This window comes from Pelodiscus sinensis, chromosome 7 (assembly GCF_052426305.1).
Source record: "Pelodiscus sinensis isolate ZL-2025 chromosome 7, ASM5242630v1, whole genome shotgun sequence".
NCBI lineage: Eukaryota > Metazoa > Chordata > Testudines > Trionychidae > Pelodiscus > Pelodiscus sinensis.
In genome coordinates, this window is record NC_143058.1 from 48,549,120 (window position 1) to 48,566,884 (window position 17,765).

Sequence of the window (17,765 nt, forward strand, 5' to 3'; positions counted from 1 at the left end):
TTTCCATAAGTTGTCATTTGATTCCTAAGATGGATGCAGATTCTGTCAGACTGACTCTATGTTATAGCTTGTAAATTTAAATTTACATTAATACAAATGACATCAGAATCAGGTTTTAATATTTTTGAAAACTGATTACTTTAATTTAGGCTCCTAAATCCACAGAAGGGCACATAAATAAGTGGCCTGGTTTTCAAAAATTCTGATCAAGTATTACCCAGCAACTCCCACTCATGATAGTACCAAGTGGCTTCTCTTTGGTGCCCATTTCTTAAAGACCTGGCCTACAGGGTTTCCTAGTCTTATGATCAGCTAATAGCAAGAAGTTTAAAGAGATTAACCCAGTCTTAGGTCAACTGCTGCCTCCATGCCAGGTGTGGTTCTATTTTAATATATTAAAGACTCTGCAGAGCTCATCTGCAATAGTAGTGGGGAGATAACTATTTCAGAGAATGAGTTTAATCTCAAATTGTATTAATTTCAATCGAATGACAGGGCAGTGTGAGTTCAAACTGAGGTAACCCAGCGCAATTAATTGCACTGCTGCACCTAAGCTGGGTAGAGTGTTCTCTCTTAATGCTCTCCTCAGCCTTTTTCCTTACTCTTCTATGTTTCTGGCTGGCTCACTCTAGACTTTGCTGTGTCTCTTGATGTCACATAGGCCTGGAGTGTTCTCATTGACAATATACCAGCCTCCCAGAGTAATGTTCTACAAGTAATGCCTAAATCCCCATCTTCCCCATGAAGCATCCGCCAGAGATGATGGAGATTCGCTCTGTCAGCTTCATCTTAGAAAAAAATCTTTGTTTTGTCTGCAGGATAAATTCTAAACCCTCAGGTTTGGGACTACAGTTCTTCTCCCAATGTATAGATGTATATTTATGATACTAATTATAGTTAATTATCTTTAACTGAATGCTCCAATAAGGCCAATATTTCAGATTATGTGATATTTTATAAAGTAACAAAAATATGAGTTATTTTCTATTTGACTGTGACCACTTACTTCACAGAAAACAAAGCTTTGATCATTGTAGTTTTGGTTTAAATTCTCATCACATGACCTGAGTTTTTCCCATTTACTATACCTTTTACTGTCACTTTTGACTTGCAAGAGTCACTTCCAGCTACATTGGTAGCTTTGCACATATATTCGCCTGCATCAGTTTTAGTAACTGCAGTGAGTTCCAAAAGAGCTGTTCCATCAGCAAAACTAATGTTGCATTTATCTGAAGCTTTTATTTCTTTCCCAGCCTTCAGCCACTGAATCCTGATTGGCTGGGATCCCTGGACGTGGCAGCTGAGCTGCAAAATGTCTTCTTCTGCTATTGTCACTGGCCTAAGAGGTTGGTCAAACACTGGTGGCTTTTTTGGTTCTGGAATAGGAAAATATTTTAGGCGATAAGCAAGAAAAAAAATGTGTGTTATGAACATGAGAGAAACACCAGAAATAAATGAGATATTGACTGTAATAAATAAGTCACATCTACAAATAAGAGAATGATAAGCAGTGTGTGTGGATACATACATTTCTGGGAACACTAATGCAACATAGTATTGGAAAATAAAATAGTATAGAGAAAGTAATTTTTATAAGCATGCAAAAAGAAAGCTTCATGTCTTCCATTTTATCTTGATACAGTAATTAATTGGCATTTGTTCTTAAAGAATATTGAAATAATTGAAGAACAGAAGCTATGAGTTCAATAAAAAAAGTAAACTTCAACCAAACATAGAATACTGGTGAGTATAGTCCCAATGGAAAAATAGTTAAGGGGAAAAAAGTTGTTGTGAAAAGATGTCGTTTCTCAGGGAGATAATGTTAAAGGCAAAACTGCAAACCATTCTGATGTAAAGGACAGAGAGGAAGAATTCTTTAATTATCTAAAAATCAAAAAGGAATTGTACAAAAAGTGAAACCTGTAAAAAGTGCTAAAAGAACAGCACAATCATATAGAAACAAAATCAGAAAGGGCTAAGGCTTAAAATGAGTTACTTTTAGGAAGATATAAGAGCTCAATATGAGAGGATATTTAATAATTTGGGAACAGAGAAAGATGAAGGAAAGTGTCAGTCGTTGAGAACTTCTGGAAGACTTGTAAGGTCTTAGAAGACTACATAAGGACAACCATACTACTGAACTTTAAAAAGGGGGACAAAGAGAACCGGAGGTATTATTTACCCTCCAGTCTAATTTTGATATTTGGAAAGACATTGGAACAAATTATTATATAATCAATGGGTAAGTCACTGAAAAATAATAGGGTTATATTATAAGCAATAGCTGGCATGAATTTGCCAAGAAGAAATTATGGCAATACCAGCCTAATTTCCTTTTTTGACAGTTACTGGTTCGTGGATGGGGAGATGCAGTAGATGTGATACATCTTGATTTTAGTATGTCTTTTGATATGATCACATATAATATTATCCTAAGCAAACTAGGGAAATGTTATCTAGATGGGAACACACCATATTCAAGTCTCCTGTATGCGGGGGGATTCCCCATAGACAGAGGCTGCTTTGCAGCAGCAGCCCCTGTCTGCGGAGGTGTCCCAGCTCCCCGTGGACAGAGTCTGCTTCACATCCCACCAACAGAGGCAGCTCCAGCGGACAAGGTCTTCTACCAGAGCAGCCTCTGTCCGTGGCAGGCCCAGGTTTACTGAAGGAGGCAGAGCAGTCTCTGTTCATGGGGAGCTTGGAATGCCCGCAGACAGGGGCTGCTGCCACCCTGCACTGCTGCTTCTGTATCAGAGGCAGCAGTATGGGGCAGCAGGCAGCCAGTCTGATACTGACGCAGCAATGCAGGACAGCAGGGGGCTCCTCAGGAGGGGGGTCGGAGCACACTGGCTGCTGGCTCTGCCCTGGGAACTATAGAATATTCGAGTAACTGATAGGAATTAATGTGGTTACTCAACTATTCTATTAACCAATATCTAACATCCCTAGTGGAGAGTAAGTTTTGCAGCTGATGACAAGATAACCATTCAAAATGACCTTGACAAATTGGAGAAATTATGACATTAAAGAAAGACAAATGCAAAGCACTGTACTTAAGAAAGCACCTTACTTAAGAATGAAAACCTAATGTGCACCTACAAAATAGGGATTAACTGCATAGCTGGTGCTACTGCTGAAAATGTTCTGAAGATTATAGGGGGTCACAATTTATATATGAGTCAACATTATAGTGCAGTTGCAAAAAACAAAAAAGAAAAAAAGACCCCGACCACACCATTCTGACGTATTAGCAAGAGTGTCCTATGTAAAATCTGGAACTAATTGTCTAATTCTACTGTGAACTAGTGAGGCCTCAGCTGGAATACTGTGTCCAATTTTGGGCAGCACATTTTAGAAAAGATGTGGGCAAATTGGAGAGCGTGGATGAGAGTAACAAAAATAATAATAGATTTAGAAAACCTGGGCTACAAGGAAAGTTTAAATAAAACTGTCTTGTAAAAAAGACCAAGGAAAGCCTGATAACTGTCTTCAAATATGTTCAGTGTGTGATAAAGAGGACAGCGGTCAATTCTTCCCCGTGTCCACTGAAGGTAGAATAAGTAGTAATGGGCTTAATCTGCAGGAAGAAATGTTTAAATTAGATATTAGGAGAAACTTTCTAATGATAAGATTAAGCAAGCTCTGGAAATAGGCTTCCAAGGGAGGTTGTGGAATCTCCATCTTTAGCTGTTTTTCAGGACAGACTGAACAAAAACTTGTCAAGGATTGTCAAGGTTTCCATAGCCCTGCAACAGCACAAGCTGCTGCCATAGATTACCTCTCAAGGTCCCTTTCAGCCCTAAATTTCTATGATTTAATACTGCAACAATTATTCCACGCCATTCCCATGCTACCACTTCTCTGACTGTACAAATTTAGATACAGACGGAAGAATTGGAACAAATCTAACAATAAAAGAAAAAGTTGCTCAGCAAAATTGCCACTGCATGTAAAGAAAATTAACAGATATTTGATGGATGTAATGGAACATCATATTTTATACAACTGAAGAGTCAGTCACATCTCTTTTTCATTATTAAAAATGTAATTCTCAATTTTATCAGTAATCTATTCATTATTATTACTTTAAGAGAGGACAGACATAAAATTAAAGTATGGAAAAGAGAAAATAAAGACAATGGCAAACAAAGAGAAATACATACAGTGGGATATAAAATGCATTTGCACTAGATTTGCTAAAAGCTATTTAAACTATAAAAATACATTCTAAGCAGAATAGGTTAAATGATAGGAATGCATATTAAATATTCAGGCTTCCAGAGAGATATATTGAATAAAAATCATATGTACAAGATAAGCAAGAATAGATTCTAAAATGGACACCATAAGAAATATAAACAACCTCTAAATCTTGCATTAGTAACAAAATATTTAAAGCTATTTTTGAAAAATACTGACATTATCCTGGAAAAAACTGTCACATGTTAAGGAACAAATATTCAGAGTGAGATCTGGAATTTCTTTAATTTCCAGAAAAAATTATGGCTTACTATAAGGGTCTGGACATTGGTAGCATGCACAGCATTGGGTAATTCTGTGCTAATAATATGTATTAATAGCACCAAACTTTGCATGATACTGTTGGATAAAAGAAATGGAGAAGTCTGCAGGAAATCTGTCAGTCACTGTGTTATCGTATATTATTAGTACTTCATATTAAGTCATAAGAAATAGACATATTGTGCTCAATCCTATCCTGATACACAAAATTCATATTGAAGTTCATAGGAGTTCTGCCTGAATATCTAAAGAAGTAGCTGCCATTATCCGATTGTGTATATGGTACTGAATTTCCATGTTGTTCGCACACAATTACATATGGCCTAAAGATAAGACTTCTAGTAAGAATTATTCAATTAGCTCTGGAAGATGTATATTGATGGCTATCATGTTGATAAAGAAAACTAACAGTACAGGGTGGCAAAACGTGAAAGTAACTAACCTTTAATAACAACGGAAGATGTACACAATACACTTCCTGCTTCGTTGGACACTTTGCAGGTATATAAACCAGCATCAGCTTGCCCTGCACTCATAATTTGAAGAAGTATAATGTTGTTTTGGAATGATATTTCACAATTACGACTCTGATAGATCTCTTGGTTGTTTTTATACCAGGCAATGGTCAGAGGCTGAGAACCAGAAACACGGCCTTCAAGTTTCAGGGCATTGCCTTCTGTTTCTTCTACTGTTTCAGATAGTTTCTTTGTAAAACTAGGTGGAATTTTTCGTTCTGAAAAAAATTAACATACTCTTTAAATTCTGAAAATAAATATTAAGATCAAATATTCAGTAGAAGATTTTTCAAGAAATATCCTAAATACTTGTACATGTGGTAAAAAACTGTATACATTTTACAGAGGACTATTTTTAGATAAAATAGTATGCAAATAACACTACTCTTACCATAGCAAAACACCACACTATGTAAATGGATGTGGAGCTTTACTAGATAAAAAGTAATAAATGTATCATTTCTCTTATGCTGCCTTTAAGAAAAATGCTTTTTTAAACAAATGAGTACTTTTTGTATAAGCAATAAGGGAGAAACAGTTTTCTATAAACCATTTAAGATGATGAACTCTGTAAAGATTTAAAGAAAAGAACATTGAAGAAAATATTATCTTCACTCCACAATTCTGCTAAACATATTCCTTGAAGCCCCATCAATCTCTCTTGACAGAGATTTAAATGTATATTTTCTAATCAATAGATTGAAAAGATGGCATCCAATTTATTTAGCAACAAGATGACTTATTTCTTTTAGATATATAAAAATTAGTTGTGCACATCATATACATAGATCAGGCAATACCTTTAATGCTAAGCTGAGCTGTGCAAGAGTCTTTTCCAACTTCGTTGCTAGCCTGGCATGTATAAGTTCCAGAGTCTGAACTGTCAACACTCAGAATTGTCAAATGGGCTATGTTTTCTATATAACTGATCTGGTACTTTCTTCCAGTCCGTATCTCTTCATTATTTTTTGCCCAAGTGATTTTAATTGGTTGTGTTCCTGATACATGGCATTCAAAGTCAGCACTTTCCCCAGCAAAAGCATCCATAGATACAATTGGGATGTCAAACAATGGAGGATTCTTCCCTTCTACAGGGTGAAAGAAACAGAAAAACACATATAGTTTTGAAAAACTCAGTTGGTATTGTTAAATAAATGTTGTCCCTACTGTTTAGATTGAGATGGTACTTGAAAAATGATCTGGTGACATTAAGGGGAAATGATTTAATAACAACCAACCTGTAAGCACAAGCCTGGCACTGGAAGAAGCAGTTCCAATAGCATTGGAAGCTGTACAAGTGTACTGCCCAGCAAGGCTCTTGTCGGTCTGCAAAAACTGGAGTGTGGCTTCGTTATTTAAGAATGACATTTGCACATTGTAGCCCTCTCGGATAGGTGCGCCATCTTTAGACCAGGATACTTCAATAGGTTCTGAACCAGTTATGCGACAGTCAAACGTAACTGATAAACCAACAGTTTCGTGAATATCTCTCAAAGTTCGTATGAATGAAGGAGGAAGTTTTCGCTCTGCAAGGAAAGTATTGCACAATGAAACTTTGGGAACTTATCTGACTCTTGATGGATTCTCCAGTACACACTGCCTGAGAAGAATATTGGAAAGATTTACAAGAAGATAAACTAAAAGATCTAGTCATGATTGTCAACTGACTTCCATAATAAAATACCGAAAGAAACTCATAAAGAATCAAGGAGATTATTTGTTACTTCATTTATTTTGGCAGTTGGTGTGAAGGGACAGATTTGCACAGAGATGCCAGGAAGAGGATGACCAGTTACTGTGGTTCCAAAACAGTAAATAAGGGCAGGACTTATCTCTAACATTTAATTTAAAAACTCAAATTTTCTGAATTATAAAGAGATAGAAGAATAACTATAATCAAGAACGCCCTATTCTAAAGAGGAAGCATCAGAATTTTGTATTCCTTAGGGAGAGTACTGGTTAACTTAGGATTGGCATTGGAAATGCATTTCCAGCTTGTCCTTCAGTAGCGGAAGGTAATCAGTGCTAAGAGGATTCTAGATAGGGCAGGAGAGGGTGCTAACTTGTCAGGTAGAAACACAGAATGTTCCTAAGAAAATAAATTTTTCCTGAAAATACCCTTTTGTTATGCAACCTTTTAAATGTGTTAACATCAAATATTCACCTTGAACAGAAAGCAAAGCTGATGAAGAAGCTTCTCCTACACTGTTTTCTGCTTTGCAGATATACTCCCCACTATCTCCAGTGTCCACCTGGCTGAAAACCAAAGTGGCAACATTGTTCTTAAAGTGCATTTTAGAGGTAGGAGTTGCTCGTAGTTTTGTATCTCCTTTGTACCACGATACAGTAATTTCCGGTGTGCCAGCAACCTGGCATTGCAACGACACAGAATCCCCAACAGTCACCTGAGCAGGTTCCAAGCGTGTAACAAAATGAGGAGGTTCTGAAGAACAAAGACATGTCATTAGTACTAAAAATTAAATGCCACAATGACCATTAGTGTAAAAAAGATTCTTTGTGGAATGATGACACACCTAATACTGAGACTGTAGAGTGACAAATATCTTGCCCAGAATCATTTTCAATGTGGCAAGTGTACTGTCCTTGATCTTCTATTGTGCTACTGGGAACTTCTAGAATGGCAGATGTTTCTGTGGTGGTGATGCTGCATTTTGTAGTATGAACTATTTGGATTCCATTTTTCTTCCAAACGATGGCAATCGGAGGGGTACCAGAGTATGAGCATTCCAGAATTAATGGTTTTCCTTTCTCTACACTGAGGTTATTCAATTTTTTCACAAATTTGGCTGGTTCTGTAGTGAACAACATGAAGATAAAAATTAAAGATAGACACCAAGAGATTTATTTGGAGAAACCTGTGAAATTGCAAGCCTGACAAACCTTTCACAAAGAGCTGTGTTGTGCAAGAAACTTTGCCAGCCTCGTTAGTCACCAGGCAGGTATACTCTCCACTTTGGAGTGGCAGTACATCAAACAGCTCCAGTTCTGCAACTGAATTTTCCAGGGAGATGTTGCATCTATGGCCTGATACTAGTTCAACGCTACCTCTAAACCATTTAACATCCAGTGGAGGGGTGCCTTGGAGGATACTAGTAAAGGTGATGTTTGCCCCAGATAACACTTGCAAGGGATCAGGTTTCTTCACAAAAGAAGGAGGTTCTACAAACACACATAAAAGAGAAGTGCATTTGATGAAGAGTAAAATATGCCCATAGAAAACGCAGGCGATTAGACTCACGTGTACAGACCCCAAAATGTAAAAGCAACAACAAAGAATATATTTTATATCTGGAAGCTCTGCCTTGTTCTGGATACTAACCTCTAATAGTCAGATATGCACTGCATTCATCAGATCCAGCTACATTATTCGCCGTGCATGAGTAAGTTCCTTTATCAGATTCCTCTAGTGTGCTCACTTTCAAACTGCAGGTATTGTCTGTGAGAGTCAACTGATACTTGTCTCCACCAGTGATCTCATGCCCATCGTGGAACCAGGAAACAGAAAGAGGTGGTGACCCAGACACTTTGCAATCCAGCACAACAGAAGAACCCAAGAGACCATTAATGTCTTTCAGTTTTCTTGTGAAAGAAGGTGGCAAAATGCGATCTGTACAAGATATAACACAACTATAAATAGTGCAGCATAACAACTTAAAAGGCGAAATACAGCACTTCCTTTTGGTACACCTCGCTTGGCTTGGAATACAAAGCAGTTCTACAGGTCAACTCATGGAAGCCTGGGATACTGAAGGTAAGAGTAGGTTGGAGTGTGCTCTCCAAACCTCTCACTCAGCCCATCTGAGGGCCGCCTTTCTCCTGTTGTTATTTCAACACTTTCTCATATGGAGAACAATTGGTATTGCATGACTTAGAACATGCAGACTTGGTTAATAAGACTGCGCCCTAGCAACAGCCTCATATTCTCAAAAGTGAAAAATGTGATGCAGGCTTCACCCTGTTCTCACCCTCTGTGATCTCCACAAAGCTAACTGGCCCACACAGTGTACCTAAATTCACATTAGCAGGGAGTCTGCCTTAAGTGAGAGTGGCCTGACATAACATTGAAGGAAGCAACGTACTGTGCGATGCCTTTGAAAGGCATTTTAGAACCAAAGATAATTCACAAGTTAATCAACTAACCTGAAACACGCACTGAAGCTGTGCACCTGCTTTTACCAACACTGTTTTTCACTTCAAAAATATACTCCCCGGTGTCTTGTATTCCTGCATTGAGGATCTTAAGCACAGACACTTTGTTGACTAAGCTAATTTTGTATTTGTGATCAGTGGACAGCTCCTTCCCATCTTTAAACCACTTAGCAATGAGCTCCGGTGTGCCGTCCACTGTGCATTCTAGGGTACACGAGTCTCCAGATGTGACTTTCATTGGGCCTGGCTTCTCTACAATGACTGCAGGTTCTGAAATGACATGCATATTTGATCACAGGACAGCAGATATAATCAGTTTTTTAAGTTAGGTTAAAATATCATTCTGTATTATTCTGTTTCCTGTTACCAACCTAGAACTGACAAAGTAGCAAAGCACTCCTGAACTCCTGCATCATTTTTTATCTGACAGATGTATTTTCCAGCAGTGGCTGGAGTCGCATTTCCAATCCGTAGGGTGGCAATGTTTTCTGAATAGGAAATCCAATTATTTTCACTTTCTCTAACGATTTCCCCTTTGTCTTTCATCCACAGAACAGAAATGGGCTGGGCACCTCCTATGGTAGCCTGCAACTCAACTGCTTCCCCAACTACAGCAGTGACATCATTGAGTTTCTTCACAAAAATTGGTGCCGCTAGTAAAGAGAAAATACGTCATGTTTAAACCATAAGGAGAGTGCACGAGGCGAATACTGAGAACGATGGGATACTAGGGATATATCCAATAGATAAATCATTATACAAACCTTTTAGAGTGATAAAGCAAATGCAAGTTTCACTTCCCACATCATTTACGGCCTTACAGTGATATTCACCGACGTCTGCATCACTCATACTAAGAATATGAATACTAGCAAGATGGTTCTCGGACATGATTTTGTACTTCTTGGTACTTCTAATCTCTCTTTTGTCCTTATACCATGTAATCTGGAATGGAGGAGTGCCCCGAAGTTCACACTCAAGATGAACATCTAAACCTTTCAAAGTCTCAACTGGATGGGGTTTCTTGCTGAAAACAGGGGGTGCTATGAAAAGAAGAAATTTAGGTTTCTGTTAATTAAGTTGAGAACATAACAGAAAAAAGGATATTTAAATAGTAAATTCTATCACTATATTGCACTGATACTGAAGAGTAACAGATAGCTTCCATGTCATAGGAAATTAGAAGGATAATATCCTAGCTTCTGAGAAGGTGATACTAGCCTACTTGAGTAAAGAGATTTATAATTTTTCCGCATCATCTTAAGAGGAGGAAACATCAGAAAGAAAGAAATGAAGTGAAAAGTGTGGGTTCTGACCTTTCACTTTCAATGAGATACTGGTGTTTGCAGCACCTGCTGTATTGCGAGCTTCACAAGTGTAGTCTCCACTGTCTTCCACACTGAGATTGTGCATATCAAGGACTGCCACAGTATCTATGAAGGACATTCTATATTTTTCACTGTCATGGATTTCAGTTTCGTCTTTGTACCAGGTGACTTTGATTTCTGGGGAGCCACCTATTTTGCATTCATATCTGGTGGAATCATGCTGCTTCACAACTCGAGAGGAGTCTAGCTTCTTAATAAACCTTGGTGGTTCTATAAAACCAAATGACGAGAGTAAACAAGATGGTTTACTAAACTGCAGATTCATTCAAATGATGACATCAATGGCAAATCTAATGGTTAGATTCTAAAAAACTATATTTTTGCAAGGTAGGGGAAGTGTAAAAGTATCTACAGATTGAAAATTTACACTGCCAGCATTGTATCTGATGGCACAACATGACAAAAACTAACACACAGCATGTATATCAAAGAAAAATAGGGGAGTTTAGTATGTCCTCGCCAATATCTTGGATGATATGTAGAATGATTTTCAGAGTTCCTTGGAAAGATTACAACATATTTATTTTACACAAAATTCTTTACTAAATTACCAAATAAGTAGCTAACAAGAGCATCTAGATATACGAATTACCCACAGCTATAATTAAGTAATTTATATCTCATATACCTAGATTTACATATATTTACTGCATCCAAAACTAGATATATAGTGACAATTCGCTGAAATATTCACCTCTTTAAGATGTTGGTGACAGCAACTTAAAATGCATACTTTATATTTGAAGACTGCTTTTAGAAGTTCTATACTAGATTACAGCTGATTTGTGACTATAGCGATGACTGAAATTTATATTTAGTATATAAATACCTGGTGTGTATGTGTATGCTGTGTAGCTTAGTTCCAATCCATATGCATATGACTATACTCTGTTTCCTGATCTACCTTTTACATTTACCAATTTCTAGCATATGTAGTATGTAAACACCTTGCAACACTGGCTACAACAAACATCTCTTCTCACTTTCCAGTAACATTGTAAAGAAGAAGAAGGAAGAACTATTTCGCTGAACTGTAAACAAGCTTGTTTGTCTTAGCAATAGCTGGAAAAAGCAGTAGGATTAGTGTGGACAAGTAGGCAATAAAGTTTAAAAAAAATCTAAAATAAAGTTTAAATTTTTTTTTTAAATTTGAGTGCAGTTAGGTGAAAACAATTACGAATTCTAATTTCTAAGGTACACTTTTACAATAGATTGTACGACAATACCTATATGAGGTGAATTGAAAAACACTATTTCTTTTATTTAGTTATTTATTCTGTAATGTTATTTAAATCAGTATATTTGAAACTAAGAAAACATCCAAGGAATTTAAATTCACATTCTATTACTGTGTGAATAAAATGGTGATTAATCAGAGCTATTTTTTAATTTAGTTAATTTTACATGAGCTAATATCTTCAGTTAACTGTGATTAGCTAACAGTCCTGCAAATAAGTATTTGAGTACTATTTAAAATTGTCTTTAAAGAAAAAAAAGTACACTGTTTTAAGAGGCTTTGCCAACATTCATCCTGTCTAAAGATCAATGGAAATTACAGCTCCTGAACAGCTGCTACAAACCCAAAGGGACCACCCACATGAAGGAAATCGCATTGGTGAAAATCCCAACAGCACGGGTGTACTTTACAAAAGGGTAAATTAATCCAATCTTAAATTTAGAGATATGTGGGTTGAAGAATCCACATACCATACAGCTGAGCAGAGAGTATTGGGGAAAATTAGTTTGTCCTCAAGCTACTGTGAACGCTAAAAGGTTGGAATACTAAGGGACTGTTGGGTTGGGGAAGCAGAATTTATCTTTAGGAAGGTGAAAGGATTTCGCTCAGCAATCATGTCAGCGATCAAGATACAATATGATTCAAAGCTAAAACAACCAACAAGATGAAGATTATTGCTGTCAAAATCCTAGCCAGTGCTTTCTCCCTTCACCAGAGTAGGAAAACTAAGGGTCTGGATTTCAGACCATTGAACACTTTCCGTTTTGCACCGTTTCAAGGATTAAAGAAGCAGCAGCTCAATGTTGTTTTGTTTCTTTAACAAGGTAACACGCTTGGCAAGAAGGGGAGACAGCCTTGCACTTGTAAATACCTTTCACACTTAGCTGAGCTGCGCAAGAATCTTTTCCAACATTGTTGCTCGCATAACAAGTGTATAGTCCAGCGTCTCCTTTGCCTACTTTCAGAACTGTCAAGCTGGCAATGTTTTCCACCAGGGTGATCTTGTAGTTGCCCCCAGGGCGGATATCTCTGTTATCTTTTGCCCAAGTGACTTTTAGTGGCGCTGATCCAGTGACGTGACATTTAAAGGAACCGCTTGCTCCAAGAGCCACCTCAATAGGTACAGGTTTCACATCAAAGACTGGAGGTCTCAGATGCTCTAAAAGCGGAAAGGAACAAAAAAATAACTCTCACCCGCTGCTTCACCGCCACCACCATGGAAGCTGTTCATTTGGCATCACACGGCAATGCAGGGCACCCTTTGTTTTACAGCCCATGGCTGAGGAAAGGTTTAGCTGCTACCCACCTGTGAGCAGAAGTGTGGCACTGGAAGAAGCACTCCCAAGAGCATTTTGAGCTGAGCATGAGTATTGGCCACAGTGAGCCATGGTGGTCTGCAAGATCTGGAGAGTGGCCACGTTGTTTAAGAATGTTGTTTGTGTGTTCTCATCATCGTGTAGCAACTCCCCGTCCTTATGCCATGACACCTCAATAGGTTCCGAGCCATTGATGCGACAATCGAAGGTAACGGGGGAACCCACGGTCTCGTGGATGTCTTTCAGTTTTCTTGCAAAGGTAGGTGGAAACTTACGGTCTGGAAGGAAGGTAGGAGGAAATAAGCATCCTGCCAACCTGGAGACAATTCTCATTTGCATTTACAATAAGCCAATCTTATAAAGATTGAATTGTAAGAAATGAATTGTATGAAATGAAACCATCACCTTTAACTGTGAGCAGAGCTGTGGAAGAGGCAAAGCCAACATTGTTTTCTGCTTTGCAGACGTATTCTCCAAGGTCACTGCTCTCCACCCGACTGAAAACTAACTTAGCCACATTGTTTTTGAAGTACATTTTATATGTAGGAGTCGACTTTAGTTTTGTGTCTTCTTTGTACCATGAAACTTTGATTTCTGGTGTCCCAGCAATTTGGCACTCTAAAGATGCAGGCTTTCCAAAGGTCACCTCTACCCGTTCCAAATGTGAAACAAAATAAGGTGGTTCTAAAGCACAAAAGATCTCAATCAGCATCACAGGAAAGAGAGCAACTCTTACAATGACCATTATTAATACAAGAGCACTGAAGGAATTGGCGATAACACACCTAGGATTGATATTAAGCCTTGACAAAGATCTGCTCCAGCATCATTCGCAACCTCACAAGCGTATTCCCCTTCATCATCTTTCGTACTATTAAGAATTTCCACTATGCTTGATTTTTCAGTACTTGTTATTGCACATCTTGGGGACTGTGTTAACGGAAAGCCATTCTTCTTCCATGTTACTGAAATAGGAGGAGTTCCTTTGTACGTGCTTTGCAGAAGTATGGATTTCCCTTGCTCTACACCGAAATCACTTATTTTCTTCACAAGTGTGGCTGGCTCTATAGCAACAAATAGTAAGGAAAAGTCATAAGAGAAAAGGAGGGAAATATGAAGAGTCAAAAATATGTGTTCCAGTGCACACGTACATACGTACTAATACTATCAACACCAACAGTCAAAACAAACCTTTTACAAGAAGATGAGTGGTACAAGACACACTGCCAGCGTCATTAGTGACTCGACAGGTGTAATCCCCACTGTGGAATAGTTCCACTTCATACAGTTCCAGTTCTGCAACTGTATCCTCCAGAGAGATGCTGCAGGTACTGTCTGACATAAGCTCCCTAGTGCCTCTGAACCAATTAACTTTGAACGGAGCCGTTCCTTTTATGAGGCTTGTGAGTGTTACTCTCATCCTAGGAAGCACCTCCACAGGATCAGGTGTCTTCACGAAGGAGGGTGGCTCTAGAAAGGATTTAAGACACAGACATAAAGATGAAAATCAAATAATAGCAAGATTATTAATATGAATTAATAAATCATAAATTAATTAATATGATCGGTGCGGTTGAAGATTCAGAAATACCCTGAAAATTGCTACAGAGAAATAGCTGCAAATGGAGGAATTATTTTGTCTAAGGTAGCTTGACCATCTTTTACTGACCTTTTACAATAAAAAAGGCACTGCATTCATCAGACCCAGCTACATTTGCAGCAACACAGGCGTAAGGTCCTGTATCTGATGTGTCCAGTGCATTCAGTTTCAATCCACAGACGTTGTCTGAGAAAGAGATTTCATATTTGTCGCCACTAACAATCTCCTTTCTATTGTGGAACCAGGCGACTGAAATGGGAAGTGATCCCGAAACTTTGCATTCCAGCAGCGCCGAGGAACCTAGGATCCCGTATGTTTCCTTTAACTTTCTTGTGAAAAAAGGAGGGACAATGCGATCTGCGTGGGAAAAGGCAACAAAACCACAGGTTGGTTTGTATTTTAATTAAAAGGGAGAAATCTCTTAAAGTAAAAGACAGCACTAAATGACAGCTAAAGTGGGCAGCCTGCTAACCTGAAACATCAACTGAGGATGTGCAGCTACTTTTACCAACTTCATTTTGGACTTCAAATGTATATAGTCCCCTATCTCCCCCGTCCGCAGAAAGAACTTTCAGGGTAGCTACTTTGTTGGAAAAGGTTATTTGATATTTGCGGCCGCTCTGTAGTTCTCTTCCATCTTTATACCACTTTGTAATAAGTTCTGGTGTTCCACCCACTGTGCACTCCAATGTAAAAGAATCCCCTTCTGTAACGGACATCGGTTCTGGCTTTTCTAAAATTACTGCTGGTTCTGAAAGAAGGAAAAGCCGTGTAAACTGCAATATCTAATTGTAAAGCCAAGAGAACAGATTAGTAAATATTTAGTTCATAATCAAGAAGATAAGGGAGAAAAGCAATTTATTAGTACTTTCTTAACTCTAGCAAAAAGTTACAGCTTGAAATATACATAAAAGTCTGGTTTCTGGTAATACCAACTGTGCACAGTCTGGGAAAAGAAAATTACTTTCAAGAGAGTACTTTTTCACAAGCATGCATGAAGAAATCTATATGTATGCCATATTCTCTCAACGCAATAGTTTTAGTTGTATTTTCACTCCTTTTAAAAGGAGAATTAAAATTAAAGCACAACTGCTATACAGAAATTGTATCTGCAGAAATTGTTTCAGGAGCTTTTTTATACTTCTATACCAATTACCACTAAACCCCATGCTACCACATTACACTACCCCCAGTGAGGCAAATGTAGATAGAGAGGGATTTGTTCTGATCCTTCCAACAATGAAAGAAAAGCTGAACCTTCTTTACAGCTAAACTGTGACTCATGAAAAGAAAATGAGTAAAAATTTGATGGATATTATGGGATGTCACATTTTTATATCACTAAAGATCCAAGCTGTTCTGTTTTTACAACTTTAATTCAAAGTTCACACTGCCTGCCACTGTTTACATCATCAACCATCATCATCTCAGAGCTTACAGGAACATTTAGTCTGATTTTATTCCATAAAATTAAAAGATTTTCTTGCGTTTGTAGCTTCACTCGAGTCTGGATCTCAGGTGGCAACCCATGAGAGCAAGAGTGAGGGAGAGAGACAATGTGATTGGTGGGAAAGGCAGAAAAGCAAATATATTGACATTAATACAGGTAAAAAAAAAGCATTACATGCTTCAAGTCTTTGCAATGTGTTACATGCAAGTCTTGGGTCAAGCAAATCACTCCATAGACATAGTATAAAAGATACAACAACATGGAGTGTAGGGACTCAACCCATTTTAATGGGTAATTTAGTCCTCTCTATTACTTTAACATATGACACATGCCATTTTATAGGAACCAAAAGAGATTAGAAAAAAACCTACAAATGCTAGAGAAAGATATGCAATGGAGTAAAAATTGTGTTTCCATGAGGCTTAGTAAGGTCTAGATCAATAATTGACAAAATATGTTCTAAGACTTCTATGCAATATGCCTGTTCAGGGTAGCAGCTTCCACAGACTGCTTACTCGGAATAATGCATGCAATGTAAGTGTTAGAACCCAAAGGATAGCATACAAAAAGTAACACAATAAAATAATATCAAATAAAAATAGATTGTGAGACTCTTGCACAAGTAGCTGAAGAGTTTTTAGCTGTTTTTGAAAACTGCTGACACAGCACTGGAAAAATCTGTCACATGTTAGTGAACAAACATTCTGATCGAGATTTGGAATTTAATTAATTGCCACAAAAAAATGAAGGTTTACTGTAAAGATCTAGCCATTGGTAGCATACACAGCTTTGGTTCATTATTTGCTACAAATATCTACTGATAGCACCAAGATCTGGGTAATACTGTTGGATAAAGGAAATCAGTCAATCACTGTTATATTATATTATTAGTACTTCATTTTAACTCATAAGAAATAAACATATTGTGCTCAATCCTATCCTGATACACAAAAGTCACATTGAAGTTCACAGGAATTCTGCCTGAATATCTAAAGAAGTAGCTGCCATTATCTCATTGTGTATATGGTACTGAATGTCCATGATGTTTGCACACAATTATATATGGCCTAATTATAAGATTTTTAGTAAGAATTATTCAATTAGTTCTGGAAGACATATATTGATAGCTAACATGTTAATAAAGAAAACCAAGACTACTGGGAGGCAAAATGTGAAAGTAACTAACCTTTAATAATAACGGAGGACGTACACAATACACTTCCTGCTTCGTTGGACACTTTGCAGGTATACAAGCCAGCATCAGCCTGCCCTGCACTCTTAATCAGCAGAAGTATAATGTTGTTTTGGAATGATATTTCACAGTTAGCACTCTGATAGAATTCTTGGTTGTTTTTATACCAGGCAACGGTCAGAGGCTGAGAACCAGTAACACAACCCTCAAGTTTCAAGGTGTTGCCTTCTGTTTCTTCTACTGCTTCAGATAGTTTCTTTGTAAAACTAGGTGGAATTTTTCGTTCTGTAAGAGATGAACATATTCCTTAAATTCTAAAAACAAATTTTAAAATAAAAAAATCAATATAGGTCTTTTCAAGAAATGCATTTAATGA

At 37.7% G+C, this 17,765-nt stretch overlaps 1 protein-coding gene across 50 annotated transcripts in view; it reads right to left on the bottom strand.

Moving 5' to 3' along the window:
- Positions 1-17,765, bottom strand: part of TTN (titin) — a 323,995-nt gene that overhangs the window by 203,889 nt on the left and 102,341 nt on the right. For all 50 annotated transcript variants that reach the window (XM_089779942.1, XM_089779940.1, XM_089779930.1 and 47 more), the window contains 20 exons: positions 17,384-17,674; positions 15,220-15,498; positions 14,817-15,104; positions 14,339-14,617; positions 13,933-14,211; positions 13,553-13,831; positions 13,138-13,425; positions 12,703-12,990; positions 10,523-10,804; positions 9,971-10,249; positions 9,578-9,859; positions 9,198-9,476; positions 8,377-8,664; positions 7,938-8,216; positions 7,571-7,849; positions 7,201-7,479; positions 6,275-6,562; positions 5,837-6,124; positions 4,964-5,254; positions 1,089-1,376 (listed from right to left, as the gene is read on the bottom strand). In XM_089779942.1, coding sequence (XP_089636068.1) covers positions 1,089-1,376; positions 4,964-5,254; positions 5,837-6,124; positions 6,275-6,562; positions 7,201-7,479; positions 7,571-7,849; positions 7,938-8,216; positions 8,377-8,664; positions 9,198-9,476; positions 9,578-9,859; positions 9,971-10,249; positions 10,523-10,804; positions 12,703-12,990; positions 13,138-13,425; positions 13,553-13,831; positions 13,933-14,211; positions 14,339-14,617; positions 14,817-15,104; positions 15,220-15,498; positions 17,384-17,674 — 5,673 coding nt within the window. The remainder of the gene's footprint in view (positions 1-1,088; positions 1,377-4,963; positions 5,255-5,836; positions 6,125-6,274; positions 6,563-7,200; positions 7,480-7,570; positions 7,850-7,937; positions 8,217-8,376; positions 8,665-9,197; positions 9,477-9,577; positions 9,860-9,970; positions 10,250-10,522; positions 10,805-12,702; positions 12,991-13,137; positions 13,426-13,552; positions 13,832-13,932; positions 14,212-14,338; positions 14,618-14,816; positions 15,105-15,219; positions 15,499-17,383; positions 17,675-17,765) is intronic.